Source organism: Prionailurus bengalensis, chromosome D1, assembly GCF_016509475.1.
Source record: "Prionailurus bengalensis isolate Pbe53 chromosome D1, Fcat_Pben_1.1_paternal_pri, whole genome shotgun sequence".
NCBI classification, from domain to species: domain Eukaryota; kingdom Metazoa; phylum Chordata; class Mammalia; order Carnivora; family Felidae; genus Prionailurus; species Prionailurus bengalensis.
The window spans coordinates 109,385,209-109,408,071 of record NC_057346.1 but is presented as its reverse complement, the minus strand read 5'-3'; the positions used below and the strand labels follow the sequence as shown (position 1 = coordinate 109,408,071).

Sequence of the window (22,863 nt, the reverse complement as noted above, 5' to 3'; positions counted from 1 at the left end):
GAGGGACATCTAGAAAGGGCTCCAGGGATGCAGATACAAAGGTAATGTAGGAGAGATGCTGAAGGACCTCCAAAGAAACGGAGGTCCTGAACTGGGAGGGAGCGGAGCGTGGATACCCAGCAGTGGGGGAGGGGCGCAAAACAGGGGACGTATTAGGAAGGCCAAAGCTAGGAGGACGGAAGGGAACAGAGAACGAGTTGAAAAGGGACAAATAGGAGATGCTAGAACTCAGGGCAGGTGTGTGGAGGGAGTCTGAGATGGGCTTGTGGTTGGATTCAGGGGAATCGACTGGAGGTAAGAGCCCGGACAAGGGTGGAAGGGGAGAACATGTCGTTTTCGTGACTCATTGGAGATGAGAGACCCTCAAGGAGGTTTAGGTTTAGGCTTATGCAAAAGGAACCCAGGTTGAGAGACGAGTACAGCCGAATTCGGCTCAAGGATCTCGCCAGGAAGTTACAGCCTTCCCCAGCTGTTTTACGGAAGTATCGAGGCGCAGGTCTGGGGCCTTCGAGGAGCGGAGAGGAGGGCGCCGGAGCTCCGGGCCCGCCCCTTCAGACTCCGCCCAGCCGCGATTCTGCACGCCCCCCCCCCCCCCCCCCCCCCAGCTAGCTCCGAACTCCCGCCTCCCTCCCGAGGCTGCCTTATAAGGAGCCTCCATCGGGCTTTCGGTTTGGCACCACCCCCTCTAGTCTCTTGTCCTAATAAGGACATCTAGGGCATCCCGTGGCTAGGGGCGGGCGGGAGCGCGTCTCCAGGGTAACTTCGAAGTCTCTCTCCCCCTCCTTGTTGCTCTTGGAAACTCCCCGAGGGTTGAGAAAAGTGGAGCCAGCCTCCTTTTCTGGCAGGGTCGTTTACGGGGCTGGGGGTCGAGCGGCGGCCTCCACCTGGGGCTCGAGGCAACTCGGCTGGTGGGCGGTGCAGCAGGATGTCTCTGACTACAATCCCCGGCATGCCCTGCGAGGGGCCCCCCCACTCCCGGTCAGGAAGACCGGACTTGCAACCCTTCATTTACATCCTTTATTCCAGTGATGGGATCCATGCCCCCAGTTCCCTTGTTTGCGACTCTTTGTTTTCTGTAGAGCTTATGGCCATTGTCATTGTTCGAGGCCAACGAAAACTCCCGTACCCTCATCCGTTTTGTTTGAAACAGGCCCACACAAAGCTGTGTCTTAATTCTCCCGGGTATTAAGTTAGACGTAAGCCTGGCTATCAACTCGAGAACGAGAGTCAAGTCTGGTTTAATATCTATTTCCCCTTTTCACTGTGTCTAGCACAAAATCTTTGAATTGAATTGATCGCACAAAACCGTGCCTTTCTCCCTTTATTGTTCCGTGAATTTGTCAGACATCTTTTAAAAAAAAAGGACAAAGCTCTATTTTCAAAGACTTCCTTGTAGCCTTTCCCTGGTGGGTTTTTTTTTCTTCTTCTTCTTCTAATTTAATCGAAGTTGCAGATAGCCTTTTCTCAGTATGCAAGTGGCTTTGCACATGAAGGGTGCTCAAGAAATTCTTTATTGAATTGAAGACACCTTACACTTTCTATTCTCCTTGCTCTAGGACTGGATTCCAGGTCAATGAATAAGTTGCTTCAATTCAGAAAAGCAAAATATTAACTCAAAATTTTCAGACCAGAAAGTGCCAAGATGGATCTTAGGCAACAGTTTCGCTGCGGATAAAGAGCGGCGAGGTCGACAACTCATTTTCGGGTCCCATTACCTAGAGCCGGGGCCCTTTGCTCAGCTGAGCGTTTCCTGGAAAATTGGGCCAATGGGCGCGCTCTCCGTGCCATGGCCCCGCCCCTCTTGGCTGCCTCGGACTACGTTTCCCAGCATGCAATGTGGCGCTGGGAGGCCTGCTGGCGAAAAAGACTCCGTTACCCAGCGAGCCCGAGAACGGCGCAGGACCCTTGGACTTCACTTCCCGTCGGCCCGTGGGGAGGGCGCCGGAAGCCCGCCCCGCCCCTCATTGTGCGGCTCATACTAAACGGAAGGGGCCGGGAGAGGCCGCGTTCAGTCGGATCCCGGCAGCAGCTGCAGCGGCTCTCGTCTTTTCTGACTCTCCTTGCTATCTCCTTTTCGCTTCCGGAAACATGGTGAGCAGCAGGCCATGGCGACTGAGGGGTGGTGGCTGCGAGTCGGTCTGCGCGCGGGGGAGGGAAAGGGGGAGCGACGTCGGCACCCCCTCCCCCAGCGCCCCGGGCGGGATGAGGGTCTCGGACTGAGGGGCGGGCGGCGTTGGGACGCGCGTGCGCGCCCGCGGGCGCTGGGGAGGGCTGCCTCGGACGACGCTCGCGCGCCCCCTGGACTCCCTTCCCCTCCCCCACCGCGCTGGTGCGCTCGCGCGGACACCGACTGTGGGGGAGGGGTCCGTGGCGCGCGCGCGCCCGCCCCTCGCGGAGCAGCCGGGGACGCGCGCCGAGGCAAGTCGGTTCACGGGGGCGCGCGTTCGATAGGAGCATGCGGCATCGGAACTCGGCCCGGGGGGCGGCGAAGGAAAAGCGCGCGAGCGGTCTTGGCGCGCGCACCCCACCCAAGGGCTGTTCCTGTCTCCGCGTCACCCTCCCTCGACTGGCGGGTCTGTCTCGAGAGCAGGTGGCGAGGATGTCTGCACCCAGGAGGGGCGGGGGCGTTGGGCCAATGGAGATGCGAGGGCGTCGGGGTCCAGGCACTGGCGATTGGAATTAGGGGCTTGCACCGCGCGACACGGAGCCGCGGGTTTGCACCGCGGAGATCACCGTTCTGATCGGTAGCGAGGGAGCCCACAAAGCGATCAGGGTTGTGTGCTCCGTACATCCGGCAAAGGCTGGAACGGCGCAGTCGGCCGGCGCGTGCGCATACGCTCAGGCCCCTCCGCTGGGCCCGAAGCCCTGGACCAGCGGGGCCTTCGGCTCTCCCGGATGGGGCCTGAGGGTGGAGCCGAGTTTGGGGAAGTGACCCAGGCGGGCACCGCCCGGAAACCACCCCGCCCGCTCCATGTTCGGCCCCAGGGCTACGAGAACTGAAGGTTGTGTAACTTGCCCAAGGCTCCAGCCGGCAGCGGACGGGGCTGATAACGCCGGTCGGCAAAAGCGATTCCTTGGGGTTGAGGCCCTGGGGGTGCTACTGCCTCCGGGCACAGCTTTCTCGCCCGGACGGGCCGGGCCCTGGCGAGCACTTTTCTCCGCCTACTCCGGAAGCGGCGGAGTCACGTGGCCGGCTTCTGCAGTTCCGGGAGTGGGGGGCACAGCTGATTTCACTGTGGGCGGTAGACCCTCTCTTGTTGAGGGTGTCCCCCAGGATGGCCCAAAATAGACGTTTAAGAAGCTTTCGGGGTTCGTGGGCACTTGGGTTTGGCCTGCTAACTTCTATCAGCGATCTTGGGGTCCTGCATTTTTCCGGGAGGACAGGGAGGTTACGGGGTAGGGCCTTAATTAGGGATTGTGATTTCTGCTTTGGTTGAAGAAGACCTCGGCAAGAAAGAGGATGGTTTGTGTAACAACTGCATTGAGTAGTTCTGAAAGACTTAGCGAGGGTTGTTGAACTCATTGGTGTCTCACCTGCCATTGTGGTTCTGTTTGCAGAAGAGATGGCTATCTATGACTTGAGTACCTGGGTTCCCTTTCCCTATGTGTGAAGTTTTGAGTCAGCACTTTTATCCAGGAACTGAGATTGAGTACTTTAAGAAACGAGTCAGTAGCTTGTGGGTTCTTTTAATTCTGGGCTCACATCAAAGCCAAGGTTCTGGTCTTCACAGGTCTGCAGTTTCTAGGCTGTAAGATGTTCGGTGGGGGAGGATGATGTTGAATTCGATGATTAGAGGTCTCTTCTGTGATTGCCATTCTGGGGTTGTGTCCTGTCTAGTTCTTGGACAGTGGCTTGGCTGGGAAGATGGTGACATTTATCTTGGGAAGGGGATTGATGAGCTCTTGGGGCTGAGGACCATATTTGTTGGCATCTATACAGATCTCCTAAGATTGCAAAGAAGGGACTTCACAGGGAGTCCCAGAAATCTTCCGTTTGTAAAGTATATGTGGCTCATTCTCCAGGCCTCTGGTGTGGCAGTCTCTGATGGTGTCATCAAAGTGTTCAATGACATGAAGGTTCGTAAGTCCTCAACACCAGAGGAGGTGAAGAAGCGCAAGAAGGCGGTACTCTTCTGCCTGAGTGAGGACAAGAAGAACATCATCCTGGAGGAGGGCAAGGAGATCCTGGTGGGTGATGTGGGCCAGACTGTAGACGACCCCTACGCCACCTTTGTCAAGATGCTGCCAGACAAGGACTGCCGCTATGCCCTCTATGATGCCACCTACGAGACCAAGGAGAGCAAGAAGGAGGACCTGGTGTTTATCTTCTGGTGAGACCCTCATGCAGGCACCCCCTCCTGTCACCTGCCCCAGCCCTGCCCCACTCTTCCTTCTCAGTATTGAACTTCTGTGGCTCCTGGTTAACCCAGAGGTGTGTGTTTGGGGGGAGGGTGTTGGAACGAAACACTGGTCAGAGAGGAACTTGATAAAAGCTTGAAAGCTGAGGACCAGTTCAGGGGGTTCTTGAGCTCCTCTCCCACTCGAGGGCACTTGCTAGACTCCAAGAGGGAATTTTGTCGCATGTTCTCTGACTCTCTTTCCCTCCAGGGCACCTGAATGTGCACCCCTCAAGAGCAAAATGATTTATGCCAGCTCCAAGGACGCCATCAAGAAGAAGCTGACGGGTAAGGGCCGGCATTGGTGCCATGTGCCTCTTCACTCAGGCTTTGGCTGCAGGTGGGGGGTGAATGGCATGGTATACAAGATACCTCCCCCCTCCTCTCCCCTGCCTGCTGGAACGTAACCTTGTCCCTACCATCTGTTCTGATTGGCTCCTTCCCAGCCCCGACTTCCCCTCCCCCAGTGCATCCTGCTCACAGATGCTCTCATTCTTCCTCACAGGGATCAAGCATGAATTACAAGCAAACTGCTACGAGGAGGTCAAGGACCGCTGCACCCTGGCCGAGAAACTGGGGGGCAGCGCCGTCATCTCCCTGGAGGGCAAGCCTTTGTGAGCCCCCTCCAGCCCCCTGCCTGGAGCATCTGGCAGCCCCAGACCTGCCCGTGGGGGTTGCAGGCTGCCCCCTTCCTGCCAGACCGGAGGGGCTGGGGGGATCCCAGCAGGGGGAGGGCAATCCCTTCGCCCCAGTTGCCAAACAGCCCCCTCACCCCCTGGACCTTCCTCCTCCCTCCATCCCTGACGGTTCTGGCGTTCCCAAACTGCTTTTGATCTTCTGATTCCTCTTGGGTTGAAGCAGACCAAGTTCCCCCCAGGCACCCCAGTTTGGGGGGGGCCTGTATTTTTTTTAACGATGCCCCAATTCCCGACCTGTTCCTCCCTTTTCCCATGCTGCCAACTTCTAACCGCAATAGTGACTCTGTGCTTGTCTGTTTAGTTCTGTGTATAAATGGAATGTTGTGGAGATGACCCCTCCTCGCGCCGCTGGTTCCCCTCCCTTTTTCCCCTGGTCTTCGCCACTCATGGAGGCAGGACCAGTAAGGGACCTTCAATTAAAAAAAAAAAACAAACACACACACGACAATAAAAAGGCTCACTAATGGGATGTTTGTTTCAGGGTTGGGGCCCCAGGGACCTTGGAGGGGGCGGGGGGGGGGGGGGGGGAGAGGTGTGTTGCGATAATGAGCAGCATCTCTTTTCTCTACCGGAGCTCCACCCACCCCCTCCTCACTTGGCCCCAGCAACTGGCAGAGCCTCCCTCTGACACTCCTAGGTGGTACCACAGCTGGTGCCAAACTGGCTGTTGAGGTGGCTGAGCCAGGGCGCCCCTGCTGCCAGTCACAGGAGTCCCTTGAGCAGAAGGGGCTTCGCGCTTGAGCTCTTAAGCCCATAGCATTTGCACAGGTGGGTCCCTGGTCGCTGAGACCCATTCCCTGACTCCCCGCTCAGTCCTGCCTAATGGAGGCTATGAGCTTGCAAGTTACAAATTGCCTCTTGAGCTGTTTAGTCTGTCTGCGAGGTTTTCTTCGGTTTTTCTCTACCTTCTTTCATGGATGGCTGATTCATCTGTGAGGGCTGGGTGCAGTGGCTGCTGTGAGTCAGAAGCCAAGTTATTAAGCCTTTGGCCTGCAGATGTGACTGAAGTCCAGGGTGGGGCCGAGCCAGGTAGAGCCCAGGACTTCAGACCCAAGTGTCTTGCGTCCCACCTCCCTGTGTTTAATCAAGAGGGTGTTGGCTGTGGCCCTGAGCCTTCTGCCAATATTGCTGCTGGCTCTCCAACCTGTACTTTGGGTTTTCACCTGCCTGGGAGGTAAAAGTGTCCTAGAGGTTGTACCCTAAGGGTGTGGATGCAGGATTATAGTTCCCCACTCCCAGTCACCTGAACTGGAGGGAAAAAAAAACCTCTTGGTGTTAAAGCTGGTCCCTTAGTTCCTTGGAGCTTGCCAGTATCCAAGAGGGAAGCAGGAAGGAGTAGTTACCTTTGAGGACACTGGGGGTTACCCAGGGTCTGGTGTCCATAGTACCCTGGTGAATCTGGGCCCTGGAGCTGTGGGAAGTGAGGGCAAACAGGCCTCCTTGTAGCAAGAACCAAGTTCTTTATTTGTGAACAGGATGGGGACAAATGAACTCTGGGGGTGGGGTGGGGGACAAGGTGTGGGGGCTGCCCCTCGGTCCCCAGGAGAGGAGGGAGGTCCAGGGCCCAGGCCTCCCCAAAGCTGGGGTTCTGCTTACCTGTGACCAAGGACGGTACTCATGCTGCCCTATCTTCCTTTGGTAGGACCTGACACCTTTGGGTGGGAGTAGGGCTTGGGCTTGCCCTTGCCCTGGGAGGTCATGGGGCCTGGCCAGTGGCTGCTGTGGGGGTGGCATCTTGTTGGGGTGAGAAGGGGGGGGGGGTGGGCTCTTGCCACTAAAAGGCCCCAGAGCAGGCTCTGGCTGCTCTAAGGCTCCCCCTTGAGCGCGACAAGGGTGTTCCGGAGAAGGAGGGTGCTGGCCTGCATAGGAGAGAGGTCCTTGATGCCCCCACCCCCTGCCACCCTGCTCCCTGCTTCAGGGTGCTTCTCTTCCCACACCTCCTGTCCCTTCCGTCTTTGCATTCTTATTCTCAGCAATAACGGCTACCATTTGTTGAGGGCTTACTGCTGATGGTGATAAGGGAAGGGGTCCGGGTGGAAGAGGAAACCTGGCCCTGAACCTCAACTGGGGCTGCTCAAGGTCCACCTCCCCCTCGACACATACTTGCAAGCATTTGGTAAGAATCTAGAGGTCTGGGAGTGGATGGCAGAGGGACAGCAAGACGGCACGGAGGCTGGAGGGCTCACCTTGGCGTGTTTGAGCTCCAGCTCTGCCAACTCGATGAGGTTCTTGCGGAAGGAGGACACACGGCGGGACTTGAAATCCATGAGCTCTGGGGAGGAGGGGGGAGAAGTGGGGACCCTGGCAGGGTAGGCTGCCCAGTGGCAGGGGTTGCGGAGCCATGGGGTTTACCCTGCTTGGCTGAGTCAGAGAGGCGTTCGAAGCGTCGGCAGCACAGTTGCTGGTTGCTCTCCGCGGTCCGCACCTCCCGGTTCCTAGTACGTGCTTTGTCCAGTGCCTTGTTGGCGTTCTCGTAGTCGGCCAGCGCCCGCAGCCGCCGGTACAGCAGGTCCTGGGGTCAGCAGGGGCACGGGATCACTGGTGCCCACGGCCTCGCCTGCCTGCCCTCCCCTGTTGCTCCTGCCGTTCTCCAGCCCTGAGGTTTGCTCCGGGGCCACGTCTCACCTTGGCCGCCTGTGAGTCTCGCATGTAGTATCTCAGCATGTCTGACAGCTTGAGGTCCTCGTCAGAGGCCACTCGGCCTTCCAGCTTCTGAATCAGGAAGTTTGGAGGCTGGGGAGGGAGCTTACAGAGGGGCAGCTAAGGGCTGGGGTACTGCTGCTCATCTTAATATCAGAGAGTCACTGGATAACCACTCTAGGTCAAACCCTGATATTCAGGGGAGCAGGCCAAGGAAAACCACTAAAGAGTGGCATCTGATCTGGATCTTGGGAAGGAATTAGACAACAGCCAAAGGCGCTGCAGGTGTGCAAGCCTAGTATGTGTCCATGAGTTTAGTGGGGGCACTTGGACGGTGGTGGTTGGATCCTGAAAGGCCTAAAATGCAAGCTAAGAACTTCGGGCTTTGTATTTGGGGCAGTTTCTGGAAGCGGCGTGGTCACTGAAGGGCCTTGAGCAGGGAAGAGATGTGATCCAACACATTTTAGAAAGACTGGCACGCTGCAGTGACTCTTGGAGAAGAGGAAGTGTGTGTCTGGGGCAGGATGTTGGCGATGCAGTGCAGCCTGCTAGAGGCACGTGGCACATCCTTGTAAATGCCTTGGCAACCCTGGTGCCCACCCCCTCCCCTAACACCACACACACGCACTTGAGGCTGGATCCCTGTCCCCACTCCCCCTCAATAGGGTTTAACTAACGGTGAGTCCAGGGTACCGCTGGGTCCAAGTCATCACTGAACATTCCAAAATGACCCTGGAGCTTTCTCCATTTTCAGGACTCTTTTGTCCCCTGCAAAGGATCGTTGGGTGCCCTTCCAATACAGGAAGCAGTACTCACCCTTAGTCGTTCAAAGAGTTCTGCCAATTTGAGGAAGCTCCTAGGAGGCAGTGGGGAAGAGTTAGGGCAGAGATCTTGAGGGGGTGTTGCTTAAAGCCTCCCACCTTAAAGCCTCCCTTAGCACTCGCACCCCCCACCCCGCCCTTGGGGAAATCCGCCTCACTTCTCCCAAATCCCAGCAGGAAGGAACTTCTGCACCTCCCACCTACAGCCCATAGTAGGTTTCCACAGTGACCCCTAGTGGGTAGACACAGTATTACAGGCATAGAGAGAGGGCAGGAGGGGTGAGAGGGAGTCCTCACGTCTTTAGCTGGTTGACTTCCTGTGTTCCCAGACTGCTCAGTGCAGCAGACATAGGGATATAATCATCTGCCAGGCCTGTTGGGGAACAACCCTCCATCAGAGTCCCTTGGTCTGCACATCAAGCCCCACCCCTGGTGTTTGTGGTCATAGTGAGACCCGGGGCATTTCCTGCTCTCTTTTCTCCCTGCAGGGAGTAGGAATGCCGGGGAGAGGGGGCGGAGAACCCAGAATCCCTTGGGCCCTGCATACACTTGTGGGACTGCATGACACGGTCTGCCCGCAGGCAGGCATCCCGGATCCGGGTGTGGTACTCCAGCAGGAAGGTCCTCTCATGCTCAAAGAAGTCATCCACCTCCTAAGGGAGCCAGACAGGAGCCCCTTATACTGAGTCAGCAGGAGCACGGCACCCATGGACATGCGAGGGTAGCACAATCTCCTTCTAGGCCATGCCCCCACCAGTGGTTTCCCTCCCACAGCCACCCTAGGCCTCAATCTTTGCTGTGGACTTGAGGGCCTGGGTGGAATCTGCAGAGGGCCCCCATGGGTCACCTTGAGCCCTGACATGCTGGTGATGAGGGCTTCATCTGCAGACTTCACAATATTCCTCAGAAATCCCCCAAGGAGCTCCTTCCTGTTCTTTCCTCGGACACTGAGCTGAAGCACACATGGGGAGAGTGTGATGTTGGGGAGGGCATCTGGACTTCCCACCCCAGGCACATGCCACTTGTGGAGCCGATGAGACAGAGGCTTGAGCCCACCTAGCATCGTGCCCCCTGCCCCCGAGGGTGACCCCAGGGCTCTGGCCCAGCTCACATCCTGGCCATATTCCAAAAAGACAAAGAAGTTGTGGTCTCGACGCAGGGTGGGGTGGGCCGCCAGGCGTTGCAGAAAGACCTCATGCATTGCAACTGTCTTCTTGAAGATTGCCAGGTACTCCCTGCAGAAAATGGCAGGAAGCTCAAGGCCCTGCGAGGCTCTGCTGGGTCTCCTGCCCCTCAGAAGCCCTGGGGTCAGAGGTCAGGGTCTCCATCCACAGGCGATGAAATCCTAGGACTCTCAGGAAGGGGGTGGGCCTGGGGCTCCGTCATAGACAAGGAAAGGCCGTGACACTCACGCTTCCAGCTCCTGCTTCATTTTGGCAAACTCTTCCCGCGTGATGGAGCTGTCCCCCTCGCCCAGCTTCTGCAGCTTTTCCCTCGAAGCCTCAAAGTCTGGCCTTGGAGGGGCTGGGGGGATCTGCTCAGGGGAGGGACAGAGCTGGGAGGTTCTCTCATTGCTGAGAAGGCCATCCCCGGCACGGGGAAGTGTGGCCCGGTCTATCCCCATCCAAGCCCCCGGGCCTGCCCCTCACAACCCCAGCCCGCCCTGCCCCTGCTCACAATGAGGCCGGCGTACTCCTCATTTTCCACGTAGGCATCGTGGAGCCAGATGAACTCCTCGTGCTGCCGCACAACTGAGAATTCCGTTTGGGCGAAGTGAGGGAGGCCGCTCTGGAAGCCGAGAAGCCCGTCTGAGGTGTCTCTCCTCCCCTCCCAAACCCTGCACCCATCAAGCATCCTGGGCACCCACTTTGGGGCTTCCCCAATCCCACATCCCAGGTGAGGCCCAAGGGGGGCCTTGGTGGCTTAGCCGTCCATGATGTCACTCGGGATGATGGACGGGGGGAGGGTTAGGACTTGGGGCCAGAGGCAAACGGCCAGCTGGAGACTAGACAAGATGCTTGCTTTCTCGGAGGGGCAGGGGGCAGGGGCCAGGTTGAGGAACAGGGCCCGAAGTCTCTGTCGGCATCTGCCCACCCCCCCCTGGGGCAAGCAAAGGCTGGGGGCAGCAGGCTCCTCAGGCAGGCATCCGAACTGCCCTCTTGCTCCCCTGGCAGCCTCACCTTGGTTTGAACAGTGAATTTCACCTTGTCCCGCTCACTCACTGCATCAGAGATCTCCACCTGTAAGGAGCTGTCTCCCTGCGGGTCCACTGATATGGAGGAGGGCTGCCGGGGAGGGGAGGTTTCGGACATGACTGACCACAGCCCCTTACCCGCATCCTCACCTCTGATTTCAGGTCCTCCTGCAAAGCCCACCTCAGCAGTACTGCTTCTCCAATGCCCTGGGGTCACCAGCTACCCCTAGAGGGATCCTGATAAGTCACTGCTCGGGGCCTTACAATTACTACAACACTTTCCCACACTTCCAACCTCGGAAGCAGCCAGAATGCTCCCCATTTCATAGATACGGAAGCAGACCACCAGAGAGGTGAAATAACTTTTCTGAAATCGCACAGCTGCAAAGTGGCAGGACCAGATGTGAACCCAGTGTCTCAATTCCAGACCCCCAAATCCTTTCTTAGCTACCAGCTTACCTCTTCCCCAGCTGGTTACTTCAGGTACCCTTTCATCAGGGCCTAAAGAGAGTTAGATAAGATGTTCTCGCCCCCTTTTGAGGGGTTCCTGAGACCATTCACCGCTTTTAGTCCCAAGAGGTATTGGCTTGTGGGCAAAGCGGGTGCATTTCTCTAAGGGAAAAGATCCGCGAGGCATGAAACTACGAGTTCATTCTTGCACTGAGCTTTTCAACACACATTTATTGAACACCTACTATGTCTACACCACTGTGCCAAGTGAAGGGGAAGAGGCCATTCTACCTTCAAGAATTGCTCGCCAGTATATACATATACATATACATATACATATACGTATATGTGTGTATGTGTGTGTATATATATATATATATATATATATATATATATATACTGGCACCTTCCCACCTCTCACATCCAGGGGTCTCACTCTCTCCTCTCACAGGCTTTGGCACATATTTGGCACATACTATGGACGACTGACTTTTACCACCCTAGATTATTTTGCCCTGGCCTTAAACTTCACGTAAATGAAGTAGACACCATTGTTTCCATGTTCCTTCATGACATCCATCTATGTTGCTGAGTGCAGTAGTAATTCTTTGACTGCTGTGTAGTATTCCATATGAATATATCAGAGTTTACGTATCTATTCTCCTTGAGTATAGATACTCAAGGCTCTCCTTGAGTATAGATCCTCTCCTGTGAGTAAGGCTTCCATGAACAGTCTTGCGTATGTCTTTTGAGGAACCTAAGTACTCATTTCTGCTGGGTACGAGAATTGTTTGGTCACAGGGTAGGCGTGTGTTTATTAAATGCTATCACAAGAGGGGCGCCTGGGTGGCGCAGTCGGTTAAGCGTCCGACTTCAGCCAGGTCACGATCTCGCGGTCCGTGAGTCCGAGCCCCGCGTCAGGCTCTGGGCTGATGGCTCAGAGCCTGGAGCCTGTTTCCGATTCTGTGTCTCCCTCTCTCTCTGCCCCTCCCCCGTTCATGCTCTGTCTCTCTCTGTCCCAAAAATAAATAAACGTTGAAAAAAAAAATAAATGCTATCACAGATACTGCCAGTTTTTCAAGGTGATCATGCAAATTTATACTCCTGCCAGCACTGTTTGGAAGTTCCAGTCGCATAACACCCCTGCCAATACTTAGAGTTGTTAGTCCTTTTTATATTAGCTATACTGGTGGAGGTATGATAATCGTGCATTGTGGTTTTAACCTGTATTACCTGATGAGGAATGATGATGAACATCATTTTATGTACCTATTGGCCATTTGGACATCTTTTGTCAAGTGCCTATTCAAGTCTTTTGCTTCATCCCTACCCTCTTCTTTTAAAAATCAGATTGTCTTTTTTTAATTATTAATTTGTAGGAACTCTTTATATACTCTGGAGACAAGCCCTTTGTCAGTTATATGTGTTGTCAATATGTGTTGTCAATAGTATATCTCCTATTCTTTGGTTTCCTTTTTACTCTCTTAATGGCTTATAATTCTACAAGCTCCAATATGTCAGTCTTTTCTTTTATGATTAAGGGTTTTTGTGTACTCTTGAAGAGATTTTGCCTACCCCCAGGTCATAAAGATAAAGATATTCTCCTATTTTTTCTTCTTCTAGAAATTAATAGTTTTAGCTTTTACATTTATGTCTATGATCCACTTTCAATTCATTTTGTATACAGTGTAAGGTATGGGTTGTGACTCATGTTTGCCATATAAATAGCCAGCCATTTTAGCACTATTTGTTTAAAAAAATACTATTTTGGGGCGCCTGGGTGGCTCAGTCGGTTAAGCATCCGACTTCGGCTCAGGTCATGATCTCGCGGTTCGCGAGTTCAAGCCCCGCGTCAGGCTCTGTGCTGATGGCTCAGAGCCTGGAGCCTGTTTCCGATTCTGTGTCTCCCTCTCTCTCTGCCCCTCCCCTGTTCATGCTCCGTCTCTCTCTGTCTCAAAAATAAATAAACGTCAAAAAAAATTTTTTTTTAAGAAAAAAATATTTTTTTAAGTTTATTTAAGTAATCTCTACACCCAACATGGGGCTTGGACTCATGACCTTGAGATCAAGAGCCGCATGCTCTTCTGGTTGTGCCAGTCAGGCGGCCTAAAAAGACTATCTTTTGATTGATTTGCTTTGGTGCACATCTTGGTAGAAAATAAATGGACTTCATAAATGTTATCAGTTCTGTACTCTACATGTCTGTACTTCTGATATCATACTGTCTTGATGATTGTAATTGACAGACAAACTTGAAATCAAATAGAATTTACTTTGTTCATTTTCAAAATCATTTTGGCTATTATAGATCTTTGCATTTATGTATAAATTGTAGAACCAGCTTTGTTAATTTCCACCCAAAAAACCTGCTGGGATTTTGATTGAGATTAAATTGAATCTATAGATCAATGTGGGAAGGATATACATTTTTACAATGTTGATTCTTCCAGTCCATCAACATGAAATAGCCTTCCAATTATTTAGGTCTTCTTTAATTTTTCTCAGTAATGTTTTGGAGTGTTCTCTGTAAAGGTTTTGCACATCTTTTGTTAGATTCATTCCTAGGTATTTTATGATTTATTATTTTTTTACATTTTAAAAATATTTATTTGTTTTTGAGAGACAGTAACACAGAGCATGAGCAGGGGAGGGGCAGAGAGAAGGAGACACAGGATCTGAGGCAGGTTCCAGGCTCTGAGCTGTCAGCACAGAGCCCAACGTGGGACTTGAACTCACGAACCGTGAGATCATGACCTGAGCCAAAGTTGGAGGCTTAACTGACTGATCCACCCAGGTGCCCCATGATTTTTTATTATTGTTGCTATTTTAAATGTGATTTTTAAAAATTTCATTTCCTAATTATTTGTTGCTAGTATGTAGAAACACACAATTGATTTTTATATACTTTGTGTCCAAAAACCTTGCTAAATTTACATACTACTTTTAATAGCTTGTAGATTATTTTGGATTTCGTCCCTATACAAGCCTACGATATAAAATAATGATAGTTTTAGTTTCTCCTTTCCAACCTTTATACCTTTTCTTTCTTTTTCTTGTCTTATTGCACTTGCTAGAACCTCTAGTACAACGCAGAAGTGGTGACCTGGTGAAAAAGGAAATCCTTGACTTGTTTCTGATCTCAGAGGGAATGCATTCAAAATGTAAGCTTGAAAGATGTTTTCAGATGCCCTATCAGATCAGTGAGACTCCCTTCTATGCCTAGTTTGGTAAGAGTGTTGATTTTTATCAATGTTTCCTCCCTTTACTGAGATATCATATGGGTTCTCCTGTTAGTCTGTGTATGTGCTTAATTTCACTGATTAATTTTCAATTATTAAGCCACCCTGCATTCCTGGAATAAAGCCTTCATCATGAAGTATTATGTTTTTATATATTGCTTATTCAACTTGATAATATTTTGTGATTTTTCCATTTATGTTCACAAGAGATGTTAACCTATATTTTTCCTTTCTTTTAATGATGTCAACAGGTATTTTTGTGCGTGTGTGGTAAAATACACATAACACAGAAGATTCATTTTGACCATTTTTAAGCAGTTTATTGGTATTAAGTATATTCACAGTGTTGTGCAACCATCACCACCACCCGCCTCCTCTTGACAGGTTTTTGTATCAAGGTTATGTTATTCTTCTAAAATAAGTTGGAATTGTGCCTTCTATTTCTGCTTTTGGAATAATTTATATAAGAATGGTATTAGTTTTTCTTTAATGTTTCAAAAGAATTCACATGTGAAATGATATGAGCTTAGCGAGGTAGTTTTGAACACTTTTAAATGATAGATTTACTTCCTATAATAGACATAGGACTATTCAGATTTTAATGTTTATTATTTTTGAAGGAGAGAGAGAGAGAGAGAATGCAAGTGGAGGAGGGGCAGAGAGCAAGAAGGGACACAGAATCTGAAACAGGCTCCAGGCTCTGAGCTGTCAGCACAGAGCCCAACACGGGGCTCAAACTCAGGAATGAGTGAGATCATGACCTGAGCCAAAATCAGATGCTTAACTGACTAAGCCACCCAGGTACCCCAGGGACTATTCAGACTTTCTAATTTTGGTTTCAGGTTTGGTAAGTTGCACTTTTCAAGTAGTTTGTCCATTTTATTTGAATTCTCTCATTTGTTGGCATAAACTTGTTCTTAAAAACTCTATCTTTTTAATGTCTGAAACATCTCTATCAATGTGCACTTTATCACTCCTGGTTTTGGTAATTAATATTTTCTCTGTTCCTTCCTCTCAGTCTCCCTCTTGCTCTGTCTCTATCAGTCTTGCTACAAGTTTATCAAATTTTTTAGTTTATTTATTTATTTATTTTGAGAGAGAGAGACGGGGGAGAGAGAGATTGTGGGATTCTATCTCACGTTTGAATCTCATGAACCATTAGATCATGACCTGAACCAAAATCAAGAGTCAAACGCTTAACCGACTGAGCCACCCAGGCACCCCAGAAGTTTATCATTAAAAAAAAAGTTTAGGGGCGCCTGGGCGGCTTGGTCGGCTAAGCGTCCGACTTCGGCTCAGGTCATGATCTCACGGTCCGTGAGTTCGAGCCCCGCGTCGCGCTCTGTGCTGACAGCTCAGAGCCTGGAGCCTGTTTCAGATTCTGTGTCTCCCTCTCTCTCTGGCCCTCCCCCATTCATGCTCTGTCTCTCTCTGTCTCAAAAATAAATAAACGTTAAAAAAAATTAAAAAAATTTTATTTATTTATTGTGTGTGTGAGAGAGAGAGCATGAGGAGGGAAGGGGCAGAGAGAGAGAGGGAGAGAGAGAGAATCCCAAGTAGGCTCTGCACTGTCAGTGTGGAACCCGAGGTGGGGTTTGAACTCACAATCTATGAGATTGTGACTTGAGCCGAAACCAAGAATTGGACACTTAACCGACTGACCCACCCAGGCGCTCCTGGAAGTGTATCAATTTATATTAGTATTTTCAAAAAACTATTTTTGGCATTATTGAGTTTCTATATTTGTATATTTATCATCTATTAATTGATTTCTGCTCTTTATTATTTCCTTCCTTTTTCTTTCTTGGGGTTTCAATTGCTCTTCTCTTTCTAGTTTCTTGAGATTGAAATTTAGGTCATTGACTTTTCAACCTGTATTCTTTTCTAACATATGCATTTGGCGGTATAAATTTCCCTCTGGATACTGCTTTAGCTATATCTCATGAGTTTTGATATATCATATTTTCAAGACAATTTCTTTAAAAAACGAATGTTAATTATAATTTCTTCTTTGACCTGTGAATTATTTAGAAGCATGATGCTTACTTTCCAAATGTTTTGGAATCTTTTTGATTCTTTAATCCTACTGGGACAGAGATCTCATTCTGTATGATTTCAATGTTTCAAACCTTGTTGATACTTGCTTTATAGCCAAACATATAATGTATTTTGGTAAATGTTTCAGGTGCACTTGAGAAGAATTGTTTTCTGCGGTTGTTGGGTACAGAGCTCTACATAAACCAATTAGATCAAGTAGATTAATCATGGTATTTTAAATCCTCAAATCCTTACATATTTTTTTTTGTTTTTTTGTTCTAACACTTGAGAGAGCTGTGTTAAACCTATAATTGTAATTGTGGGTTTGTCTATTTCTCCTTTTAATTCAATAATCTTTTACTTTGCATATTTTGAAATGATGTTATTAGTTGCATATACATTTAGGACTGTTTTATCTTCCTGTTGACTTGACTCCTTAATCATTATAAAATGCCCCTCTTTATTTCTAGTAATACTTTTTGTCTTAGAATCTACTTTGTCTGAAATTAATATCGCCATGCCAGCATTCTTTTGGTTAGCATTCTTTTTGTATCCTTATAAAGTATGTCTTTTTCAACTGAATATAGTTGTCTTTAAAAAGTCCAGTCTGGGGTGGCTGGGTAGCTCAGTTGGTTGAGCATCTGATTCTTGATTTCAGCTCAGGTCATGATCACAGGGTCTTGGGATCGAGCCCCGCATTGGGCTCTGTAATGAATGTGGAGCCTGCTTGGGATTCTCTCTCTCTCTCTGTCTCTCTCTCTGTCTCTCTCCCCCACTCATGCTCTCTCTCTATATAAATAAATAAATAAAAATTTTAAATGTTTATTATTTTGAGAGAGACAGACAGACAGAATGTGAGTGGGGGAGGGACAGAGAGAAAGGGAAATACAGAATCCAAAGCAGGCTCCAGCCACAGGACCAGATGTGGGGCTCAAACCCATGGACCATGAGATCATGACTTTGGCTGAAGTTGGCTGCTTAACTGACTGAGCCATCTAGGCACCCCAATAAATAAATAAACGAATAAAAAAAATAAATATCCAATCTGAAAAAAATCCAATCTGAATTTTTTATTTTAACGTTTATTTATTTTTGAAGGAGAGAGAGAGAGAGAGAGAGAGAGCATGAGTGGGAGGGGGGAGCTGAGAGACAGAAGGGAGAAGGGGCAAGAGAGAGGGAGAGAGAGAATCCCAAGCAGGCTCTGCGCTGTCAGCATAGAGCCCAATGTGGGGCTTGATCCCACAATACTGAAATCATGACCGGAGCTGATATCAAGTCAGACGCTTAACCCACTGAGACATCCAGGTGCCTCTGATTTTTTTTTTAAAGTAACCTACGGCACCTGCATGGCTCAGTCGGTCAAATTTCCACCTTGGGCTCAGGTCATGATCTCACAGTTTGTGGGCTCAAGCCCTGCATTGCACTCTGTGCTGACAGCTCAGAGCCTGGAACCTGCTTCAGATCCTGTATCTCCCTCTCTCTCTCTATGCCCCTCCCCTGCTCTCTCTCTCTCTCTCAAAAATAAATAAACATAAAGTAACCTTACACTCAAGGTAGGGTGCAAACTCACAACCCCGAGACCAAGAGTCACATGCTCTACCGATTAAGCCAGCCAGGCACCCCCTGAATATGTTTTTAATGGAGTGTTTGGTCTATTTATAATTATTGTAATTACTGATATAGGCTACTAACTTGCTATCTTGCCTTTTGGGTGGGTTTTTTTTTTTTTTTTTTTTTTTGCTCATCTATTTTTTGTTCCTTTATCCTTTCTTTCTTGCCTTCTGTTAGATTAGTCAAGTATTTTTGCATTATTTCATTTTATCTTCTATTATATTTTTATTTACATCTTCATTTAGTATTCTTTTCGTCTCTGTTTAAAGGAGAACCTTAGAGAAGGCAATGCTTACTCTAGAGGACATGATCTAATAGAGGACATTCAGAGAGTCCGGCACTTACAAAGTTTGAGGATGCACCCATCAGTTGGATAGCCCAGTACACAACCCATATAATAACAGTTATAACAACAACGATAACAATAGCTAACACTTATACTTGAGCTTCCTATATGCCAGGCACTGATCTAAGCGTCTTACATATATTAATTAATTTAACCATGAATACGAACATAGATAAACACTGAAACACATATTATCTCCTCCATACTTTGTCTCTCTCAGGCCTTCTCACCTCTACGAACTCCACTTGAACCCCACTCCTCACTTTCTGGCTTCTACAACATCCCCAGGGCAGGCTCCTTTTGTGTCCAACCGCGATCCCCCCAACACACACAATCTGGCTCAGTGGTACAATGGGCCCCTAAGTCTCCTGTATCCCCCCTGCTGCCTTAGTATCTCTGTTCTAACCTGTACTGTTTGGTAACTGCTTGAGGGAGAGGGGACTTCAGGGATGGACCACAGCTACTCCATCCCTGTCCTCAGCCACAGCCCACCATGCACATACCTCCAACTCTCAAAAGCGTGCACCCCCGTGAGCCCAAGGATGCTCAACAACTATTTGTTGAACGAAATCAAGAGGAAAGGGTGAAGAATTCATGATCTTATGTTACATGAACACGAACACACAAGTGAAGCCATTAGTGTTGAACCAGATTCCTTCCTGGGCAAAGAAGTGTACTCCATTCCCTCCTCAATCCCTAACATCCCTCCTTCCTCTCCTTCCCCGGTAAGCCAGAACCTGGGGAGGGAGGAGAGGAGTGGCAGTGCCGGTCCCTTTCCACCTGGCAGGGCAAAGGTAAACCCTGCCTCCTTTGGCCCCATGCAGGTGCCACAGACGCGCCCCACCCCCTTGCTCAGGTCTCTCCTCTGGCTCACGCGTGCGCGCGAACACACGCACACACGCCCCACTCCCTGATTGGGCATCATTGGGTATCATGGAGTGAGGTGGAGGTTGGGAGGGGATTTGCGTTTTCCTTTACCTTGTTCTCCTTCCCAGCCTCTTGACGCCCTTCCATCACCCTCCTTCGTGGCTGCAGCACACAACTATTCCGCGGCTGGCCACTGTCCGCGCGCTCCCGCAGCTTCGTCCCCGATAACTCGCCGGTTGCACGGGACTCGATCAGCTGACGGAGACACGTTCCCCTCCCTGCCCGGAGTCACCTGGAGTCAGGCGTGCTTCCCACCCGTTCCCTAGCAGCCGCGCCTTTTGATTGGGTGGCAGGTTCACCGTGAGCGACATCATTGGCTGCAACGCCTGTCGTTCCTGTGCTTGGCCCCAGCTTTTAAGGGGGCAGCGCGGGACCGAGAGGGCCGGGAATCGGCGACGGCGTGGGGGCCGGGGTCGGGGGTTCTGGGGTTGCAGAGGCCTCGTGCCGCGTCAGCCCCCGCCCCCAGGCTGGCAGTGAGCCGCGCGCCGCGGCTCCGGGCCGCGGCGCCAACGGCCTCGCGCGATCTGCGCGTGCGCACTAGCTCAGTCGCGCGCCCTCCAGGCGGTGGGCAAGGCGGCGGGCTAGTGGGCAAGGGTGGTAGGGTGGCAGGGTGGGAGGGTGGGGGGGGGGGCTGGGTGGGAGGGTGGGGGGGGGCTGGGGGAGGGAATGGGGAGCAGGGGTGGGTGGTGGGCCAGGGACGAGGGTGAGGGGTAATGTCTGTGGAGAAAGGGGTTCCGTTAGACTATTCGCTCTGGGGTATGAGGGATGTGCGGGGTAAGCAGCCCAGAGCAGTGAGGGGACGCGGCAAGGCCCGAGGCCAGGCCCGGGGTCACGGGCGGTCGCACCTGGAGCCAGGAAGCAGAGGGGCGCAGATTCAGCGAGAAAAATTGTGGGTGCCCTGGAACGGGCTCATTGTGATCGGGAAGAGAATGGAGCTCCTGGGTAGAAATACACAAAAGCCTAGGATGTGGGGCCCCAAGCTTGACTCTGAGAGCTGGAGACTGGACGGTGTGGAAAAGAGGGTCTTGAAAGAGAAGTCAGGCCAGAGTCAGGAAAGGATGGATGTGAAGCTACTGCCCAATGTAGCAGGTGCATCACAGGCTTCAGCAGGTTTGGGGAAAAACAGCCCAAGGGAGATGTGGGGAAAGCAAGAAATCAGAGGCAAAATAGGCGCTGAATCTGAAAGTGCAGGCACTACAGCAGGGTCTAGGATGGGGTCTGGTTTTAAAGACAGGTTGAAGGTTACTGGGGTACGGACCAGCGGAGAGGACTTGAGATCCAGGGGATATACACTAGGGCAGAATGAGGAGGAGCTGAGGTCCGGTGGAGAGAAGTTGAGGTCAAGTAGAGAGAGGCTGAGGTCAAGTGGAGAGAAGTTGAGGTCAAGTAGAGAGAGGCTGAGGTCAAGTGGAGAGAAGCTGAGGTCAAGTGGAGAGAAGCTGAGTCTGAGTGGAGGGAAGCTGAGTCTGACTGGAGAGAAGCTGGGGTCAAGTGGAGAGAACCAGGGATCCCAGGGAGAGAAGCTGGGAACTAGTGGAGAGGATTTGAGATCCACTGGAGATAAACTGCAGTCAAGTGCAGAAAAGCTGGGGCCTAGTGGGGAGGATTTGAGATCCACTGGAGATAAACTGCAGTCAAGTGCAGAAAAGCTGGGGCCTAGTGGAGAGAAGCTGGAGGATTCAGGAATGGGGAGCATAAATGAAGAGAGTATTGAAAGGTTGATAGAAGTTACTGGTGCTGAGATGGAAATTCCTGTTGAAAGAGTGGAAGGGAATGATGAGCTCGAAGGGGCTAAGGAGGCGGGAGTGGAGGAGGATGTCTTGGATGGGGTGAATGATATGGCTGATGAATCTGTTTCCGTGGAAGAGAAAGAGGTTATAGGTGAAGGTAGTGGTGAAGGAGGCAGGTGAAGGACTGAAGCTAAAGAAAGAAAGGGAAGCAGATAGCGGAAGTGTTGCAAGTCAAAAAGGAGGCATTAGAGCCAAGCAGAGCATTATTGACCCTGAAGAAGTAAACACGAGAGAGGAAAGGAGAGCACGGGAATGAAGAGCTTCTGGGGTTGAAGGTGGAGGCCAGGGCCAATGGAAACAAAGAAGGGTGAGAAAAAGGGAAATGGGAACATTTTGAGGAGGAAGGAAAGATCTGAAAATGTGTTGAGAAGTCGAGGACAAGTGGAGATTGGTTTCTTGGAGAAGAGCTGTGACTTGTAGGGAAATGTCTGAGAAGGGGATTTGGGACGGGCTAGAAGATTTCGTTTAATGTGTGATTGGGTTTACGAGATCCAGAGGAGTGCATAGTGAGAAAAGTGGAAACTTACGGAAGGACAAAGGATAGGGAATGGAGGTTGTGAAGGAAGAAGCAAGCTGGAGCGAGCAAAGAAAACTTCTCAAAGAGGATCCTGAAGAAGAACGAAGGGCTCCAGAGTGACCAAGGCAAGAGGAAAGAAAATGAGGGAAGAAAAAAAAAAAAGTAAGAAGTCAGATCCCATCATAATGATTATGTTTGTTGGGTTTGAAAGTTCTTCCCTTTACTCTTTCTATAATGTATGCCCTCCCATGTAAGCCAATTTTGCAATGTAACGGGACAGGCCTCTTGCAGGGCCCCGTACATCTGGACCAAGCTCATCCTCATGGATCTTCCGTCTAACTAGCCCCCAAATGTATCCAGAATAATTGCTGGCCTCCACTATTTCAGTCACTTCACCATGATCACCGTTTCCATGGGTTTCCCTCCCCTTCGCACATCAAATTCGAGTTGCTCATCCTCAATTTGAAGTTACCTCAACTATTTGTGTTATTATTGTTTCCATTTTTGACCCATGTTATATATATATAATACACATTATATATGTGTATATACGTTATATATGACATATACGCATTGTATGTATATACACATATATAATGACATACATTATATATCATGTATATCATATATATTTATGTATATATATATATATATATTTTTTTTTTTTTTAAGAGAGAGAGAGAGAGAGAGGGAGAGAGAAAGTGCAAGTGGGGGGTGTGGAGAGGGGCAGAGGGAAACACAGAGAATCCCAGGCAGGCTCCGCACTCAGTGTGGAGCCCAACTCGGGGCTTGATCCCACAACCCTGGGATCATGACCTGAGCTCAAATCAAGAGCCGGGCACTCAACCAAGCGAACCATCCAGGCGCCACTCCCATCTTTGGCTTTTATTTGCTCATCTAATCACGTGGACCTTTCCTCTTGTGTCAGTCTCCTTTGGGGCTTTCTCTTATGACTTCCACATGCCGTCCGTCATCCACTGTCATCCCAAGGAAGAGAGGACCCCCTGAGTGCCTGCTGTCACGACATCAGTGTCAAAACTTAGGTTCTTAGGTCGTGTTTTTCTCTCGGATAGGGATGTAAGGAGATGACAGAAAACAGCCATGGAGTGTTAGGATGAAAGAAATATTTCACCCTTTTCCTCCATGTACTTTTATTCATTCATTTACTTACTTATTTTTAATGTAATTTTTTTTAA

General features: G+C 50.3%; 3 protein-coding genes across 17 annotated transcripts in view; 2 read left to right on the top strand and 1 right to left on the bottom strand.

Annotated features, from left to right (window-relative positions):
* The first annotated feature begins 1,876 nt into the window (after window positions 1–1,876).
* CFL1 (cofilin 1) lies at window positions 1,877–5,559 on the top strand. 2 transcript variants are annotated; one of them, XM_043582554.1, is made up of 4 exons: window positions 1,877–2,091; window positions 4,024–4,331; window positions 4,609–4,685; window positions 4,903–5,559. In XM_043582554.1, exons 1-4 carry the CDS (start codon window positions 2,089–2,091, stop codon window positions 5,013–5,015), a joined length of 501 nt encoding a protein of 166 aa, XP_043438489.1. In that variant the 5' UTR covers window positions 1,877–2,088; the 3' UTR covers window positions 5,016–5,559. The 2 variants fall into 2 exon arrangements, with proteins under 2 accessions (XP_043438489.1, XP_043438488.1); XM_043582553.1 differs by lacking the exon at window positions 1,877–2,091 and adding an exon at window positions 2,426–2,590.
* A 979-nt stretch (window positions 5,560–6,538) lies between these two features.
* Window positions 6,539–19,787, bottom strand: SNX32 (sorting nexin 32). The gene is made up of 13 exons (XM_043582552.1): window positions 19,412–19,787; window positions 10,737–10,841; window positions 10,234–10,344; window positions 9,969–10,090; window positions 9,668–9,791; window positions 9,404–9,508; window positions 9,104–9,209; window positions 8,854–8,929; window positions 8,552–8,591; window positions 7,721–7,807; window positions 7,448–7,607; window positions 7,282–7,367; window positions 6,539–6,954 (listed from the first exon to the last, which is right to left on the bottom strand). Exons 1-13 carry the CDS (start codon window positions 19,445–19,447, stop codon window positions 6,901–6,903), a joined length of 1,212 nt encoding a protein of 403 aa, XP_043438487.1. The 5' UTR covers window positions 19,448–19,787; the 3' UTR covers window positions 6,539–6,900.
* Window positions 19,788–20,049: 262 nt separating this feature from the next.
* LOC122484474 overlaps window positions 20,050–22,863 on the top strand; it is a 33,606-nt gene continuing 30,792 nt past the window's right edge. For 10 of the 14 annotated variants that reach the window (XR_006297575.1, XR_006297576.1, XR_006297569.1 and 7 more), the window contains exon 1: window positions 20,051–21,829. The gene's annotated coding sequence lies outside the window, so the exon portion shown is untranslated. Of the gene's footprint in view, window positions 21,830–22,863 lie in introns of all 14 variants that reach the window. The other 4 variants (XR_006297579.1, XR_006297578.1, XR_006297577.1 and 1 more) reach the window with 4 other exon arrangements.

Excerpts from the sequence above, each read along its gene's own strand:
- CFL1 (XM_043582553.1), top strand. The coding sequence starts at position 2,456 with ATGCGGCATCGGAACTCGGCCCGGGGGGCGGCGAAGGAAAAGCGCGCG. Across the intron at positions 4,332-4,608 it reads GACCTGGTGTTTATCTTCTG|GGCACCTGAATGTGCACCCC; the intron begins GTGAGACCCTCA and ends CTTTCCCTCCAG. Across the intron at positions 4,686-4,902 it reads CATCAAGAAGAAGCTGACGG|GGATCAAGCATGAATTACAA; the intron begins GTAAGGGCCGGC and ends TCTTCCTCACAG.
- SNX32 (XM_043582552.1), bottom strand. The coding sequence starts at position 19,447 with ATGGAAGGGCGTCAAGAGGCTGGGAAGGAGAACAAG. Across the intron at positions 10,091-10,233 it reads AGGAGTACGCCGGCCTCATT|ATCCCCCCAGCCCCTCCAAG; the intron begins GTGAGCAGGGGC and ends TCCCCTGAGCAG. Across the intron at positions 6,955-7,281 it reads TGGAGCTCAAACACGCCAAG|GCCAGCACCCTCCTTCTCCG; the intron begins GTGAGCCCTCCA and ends TCTCCTATGCAG.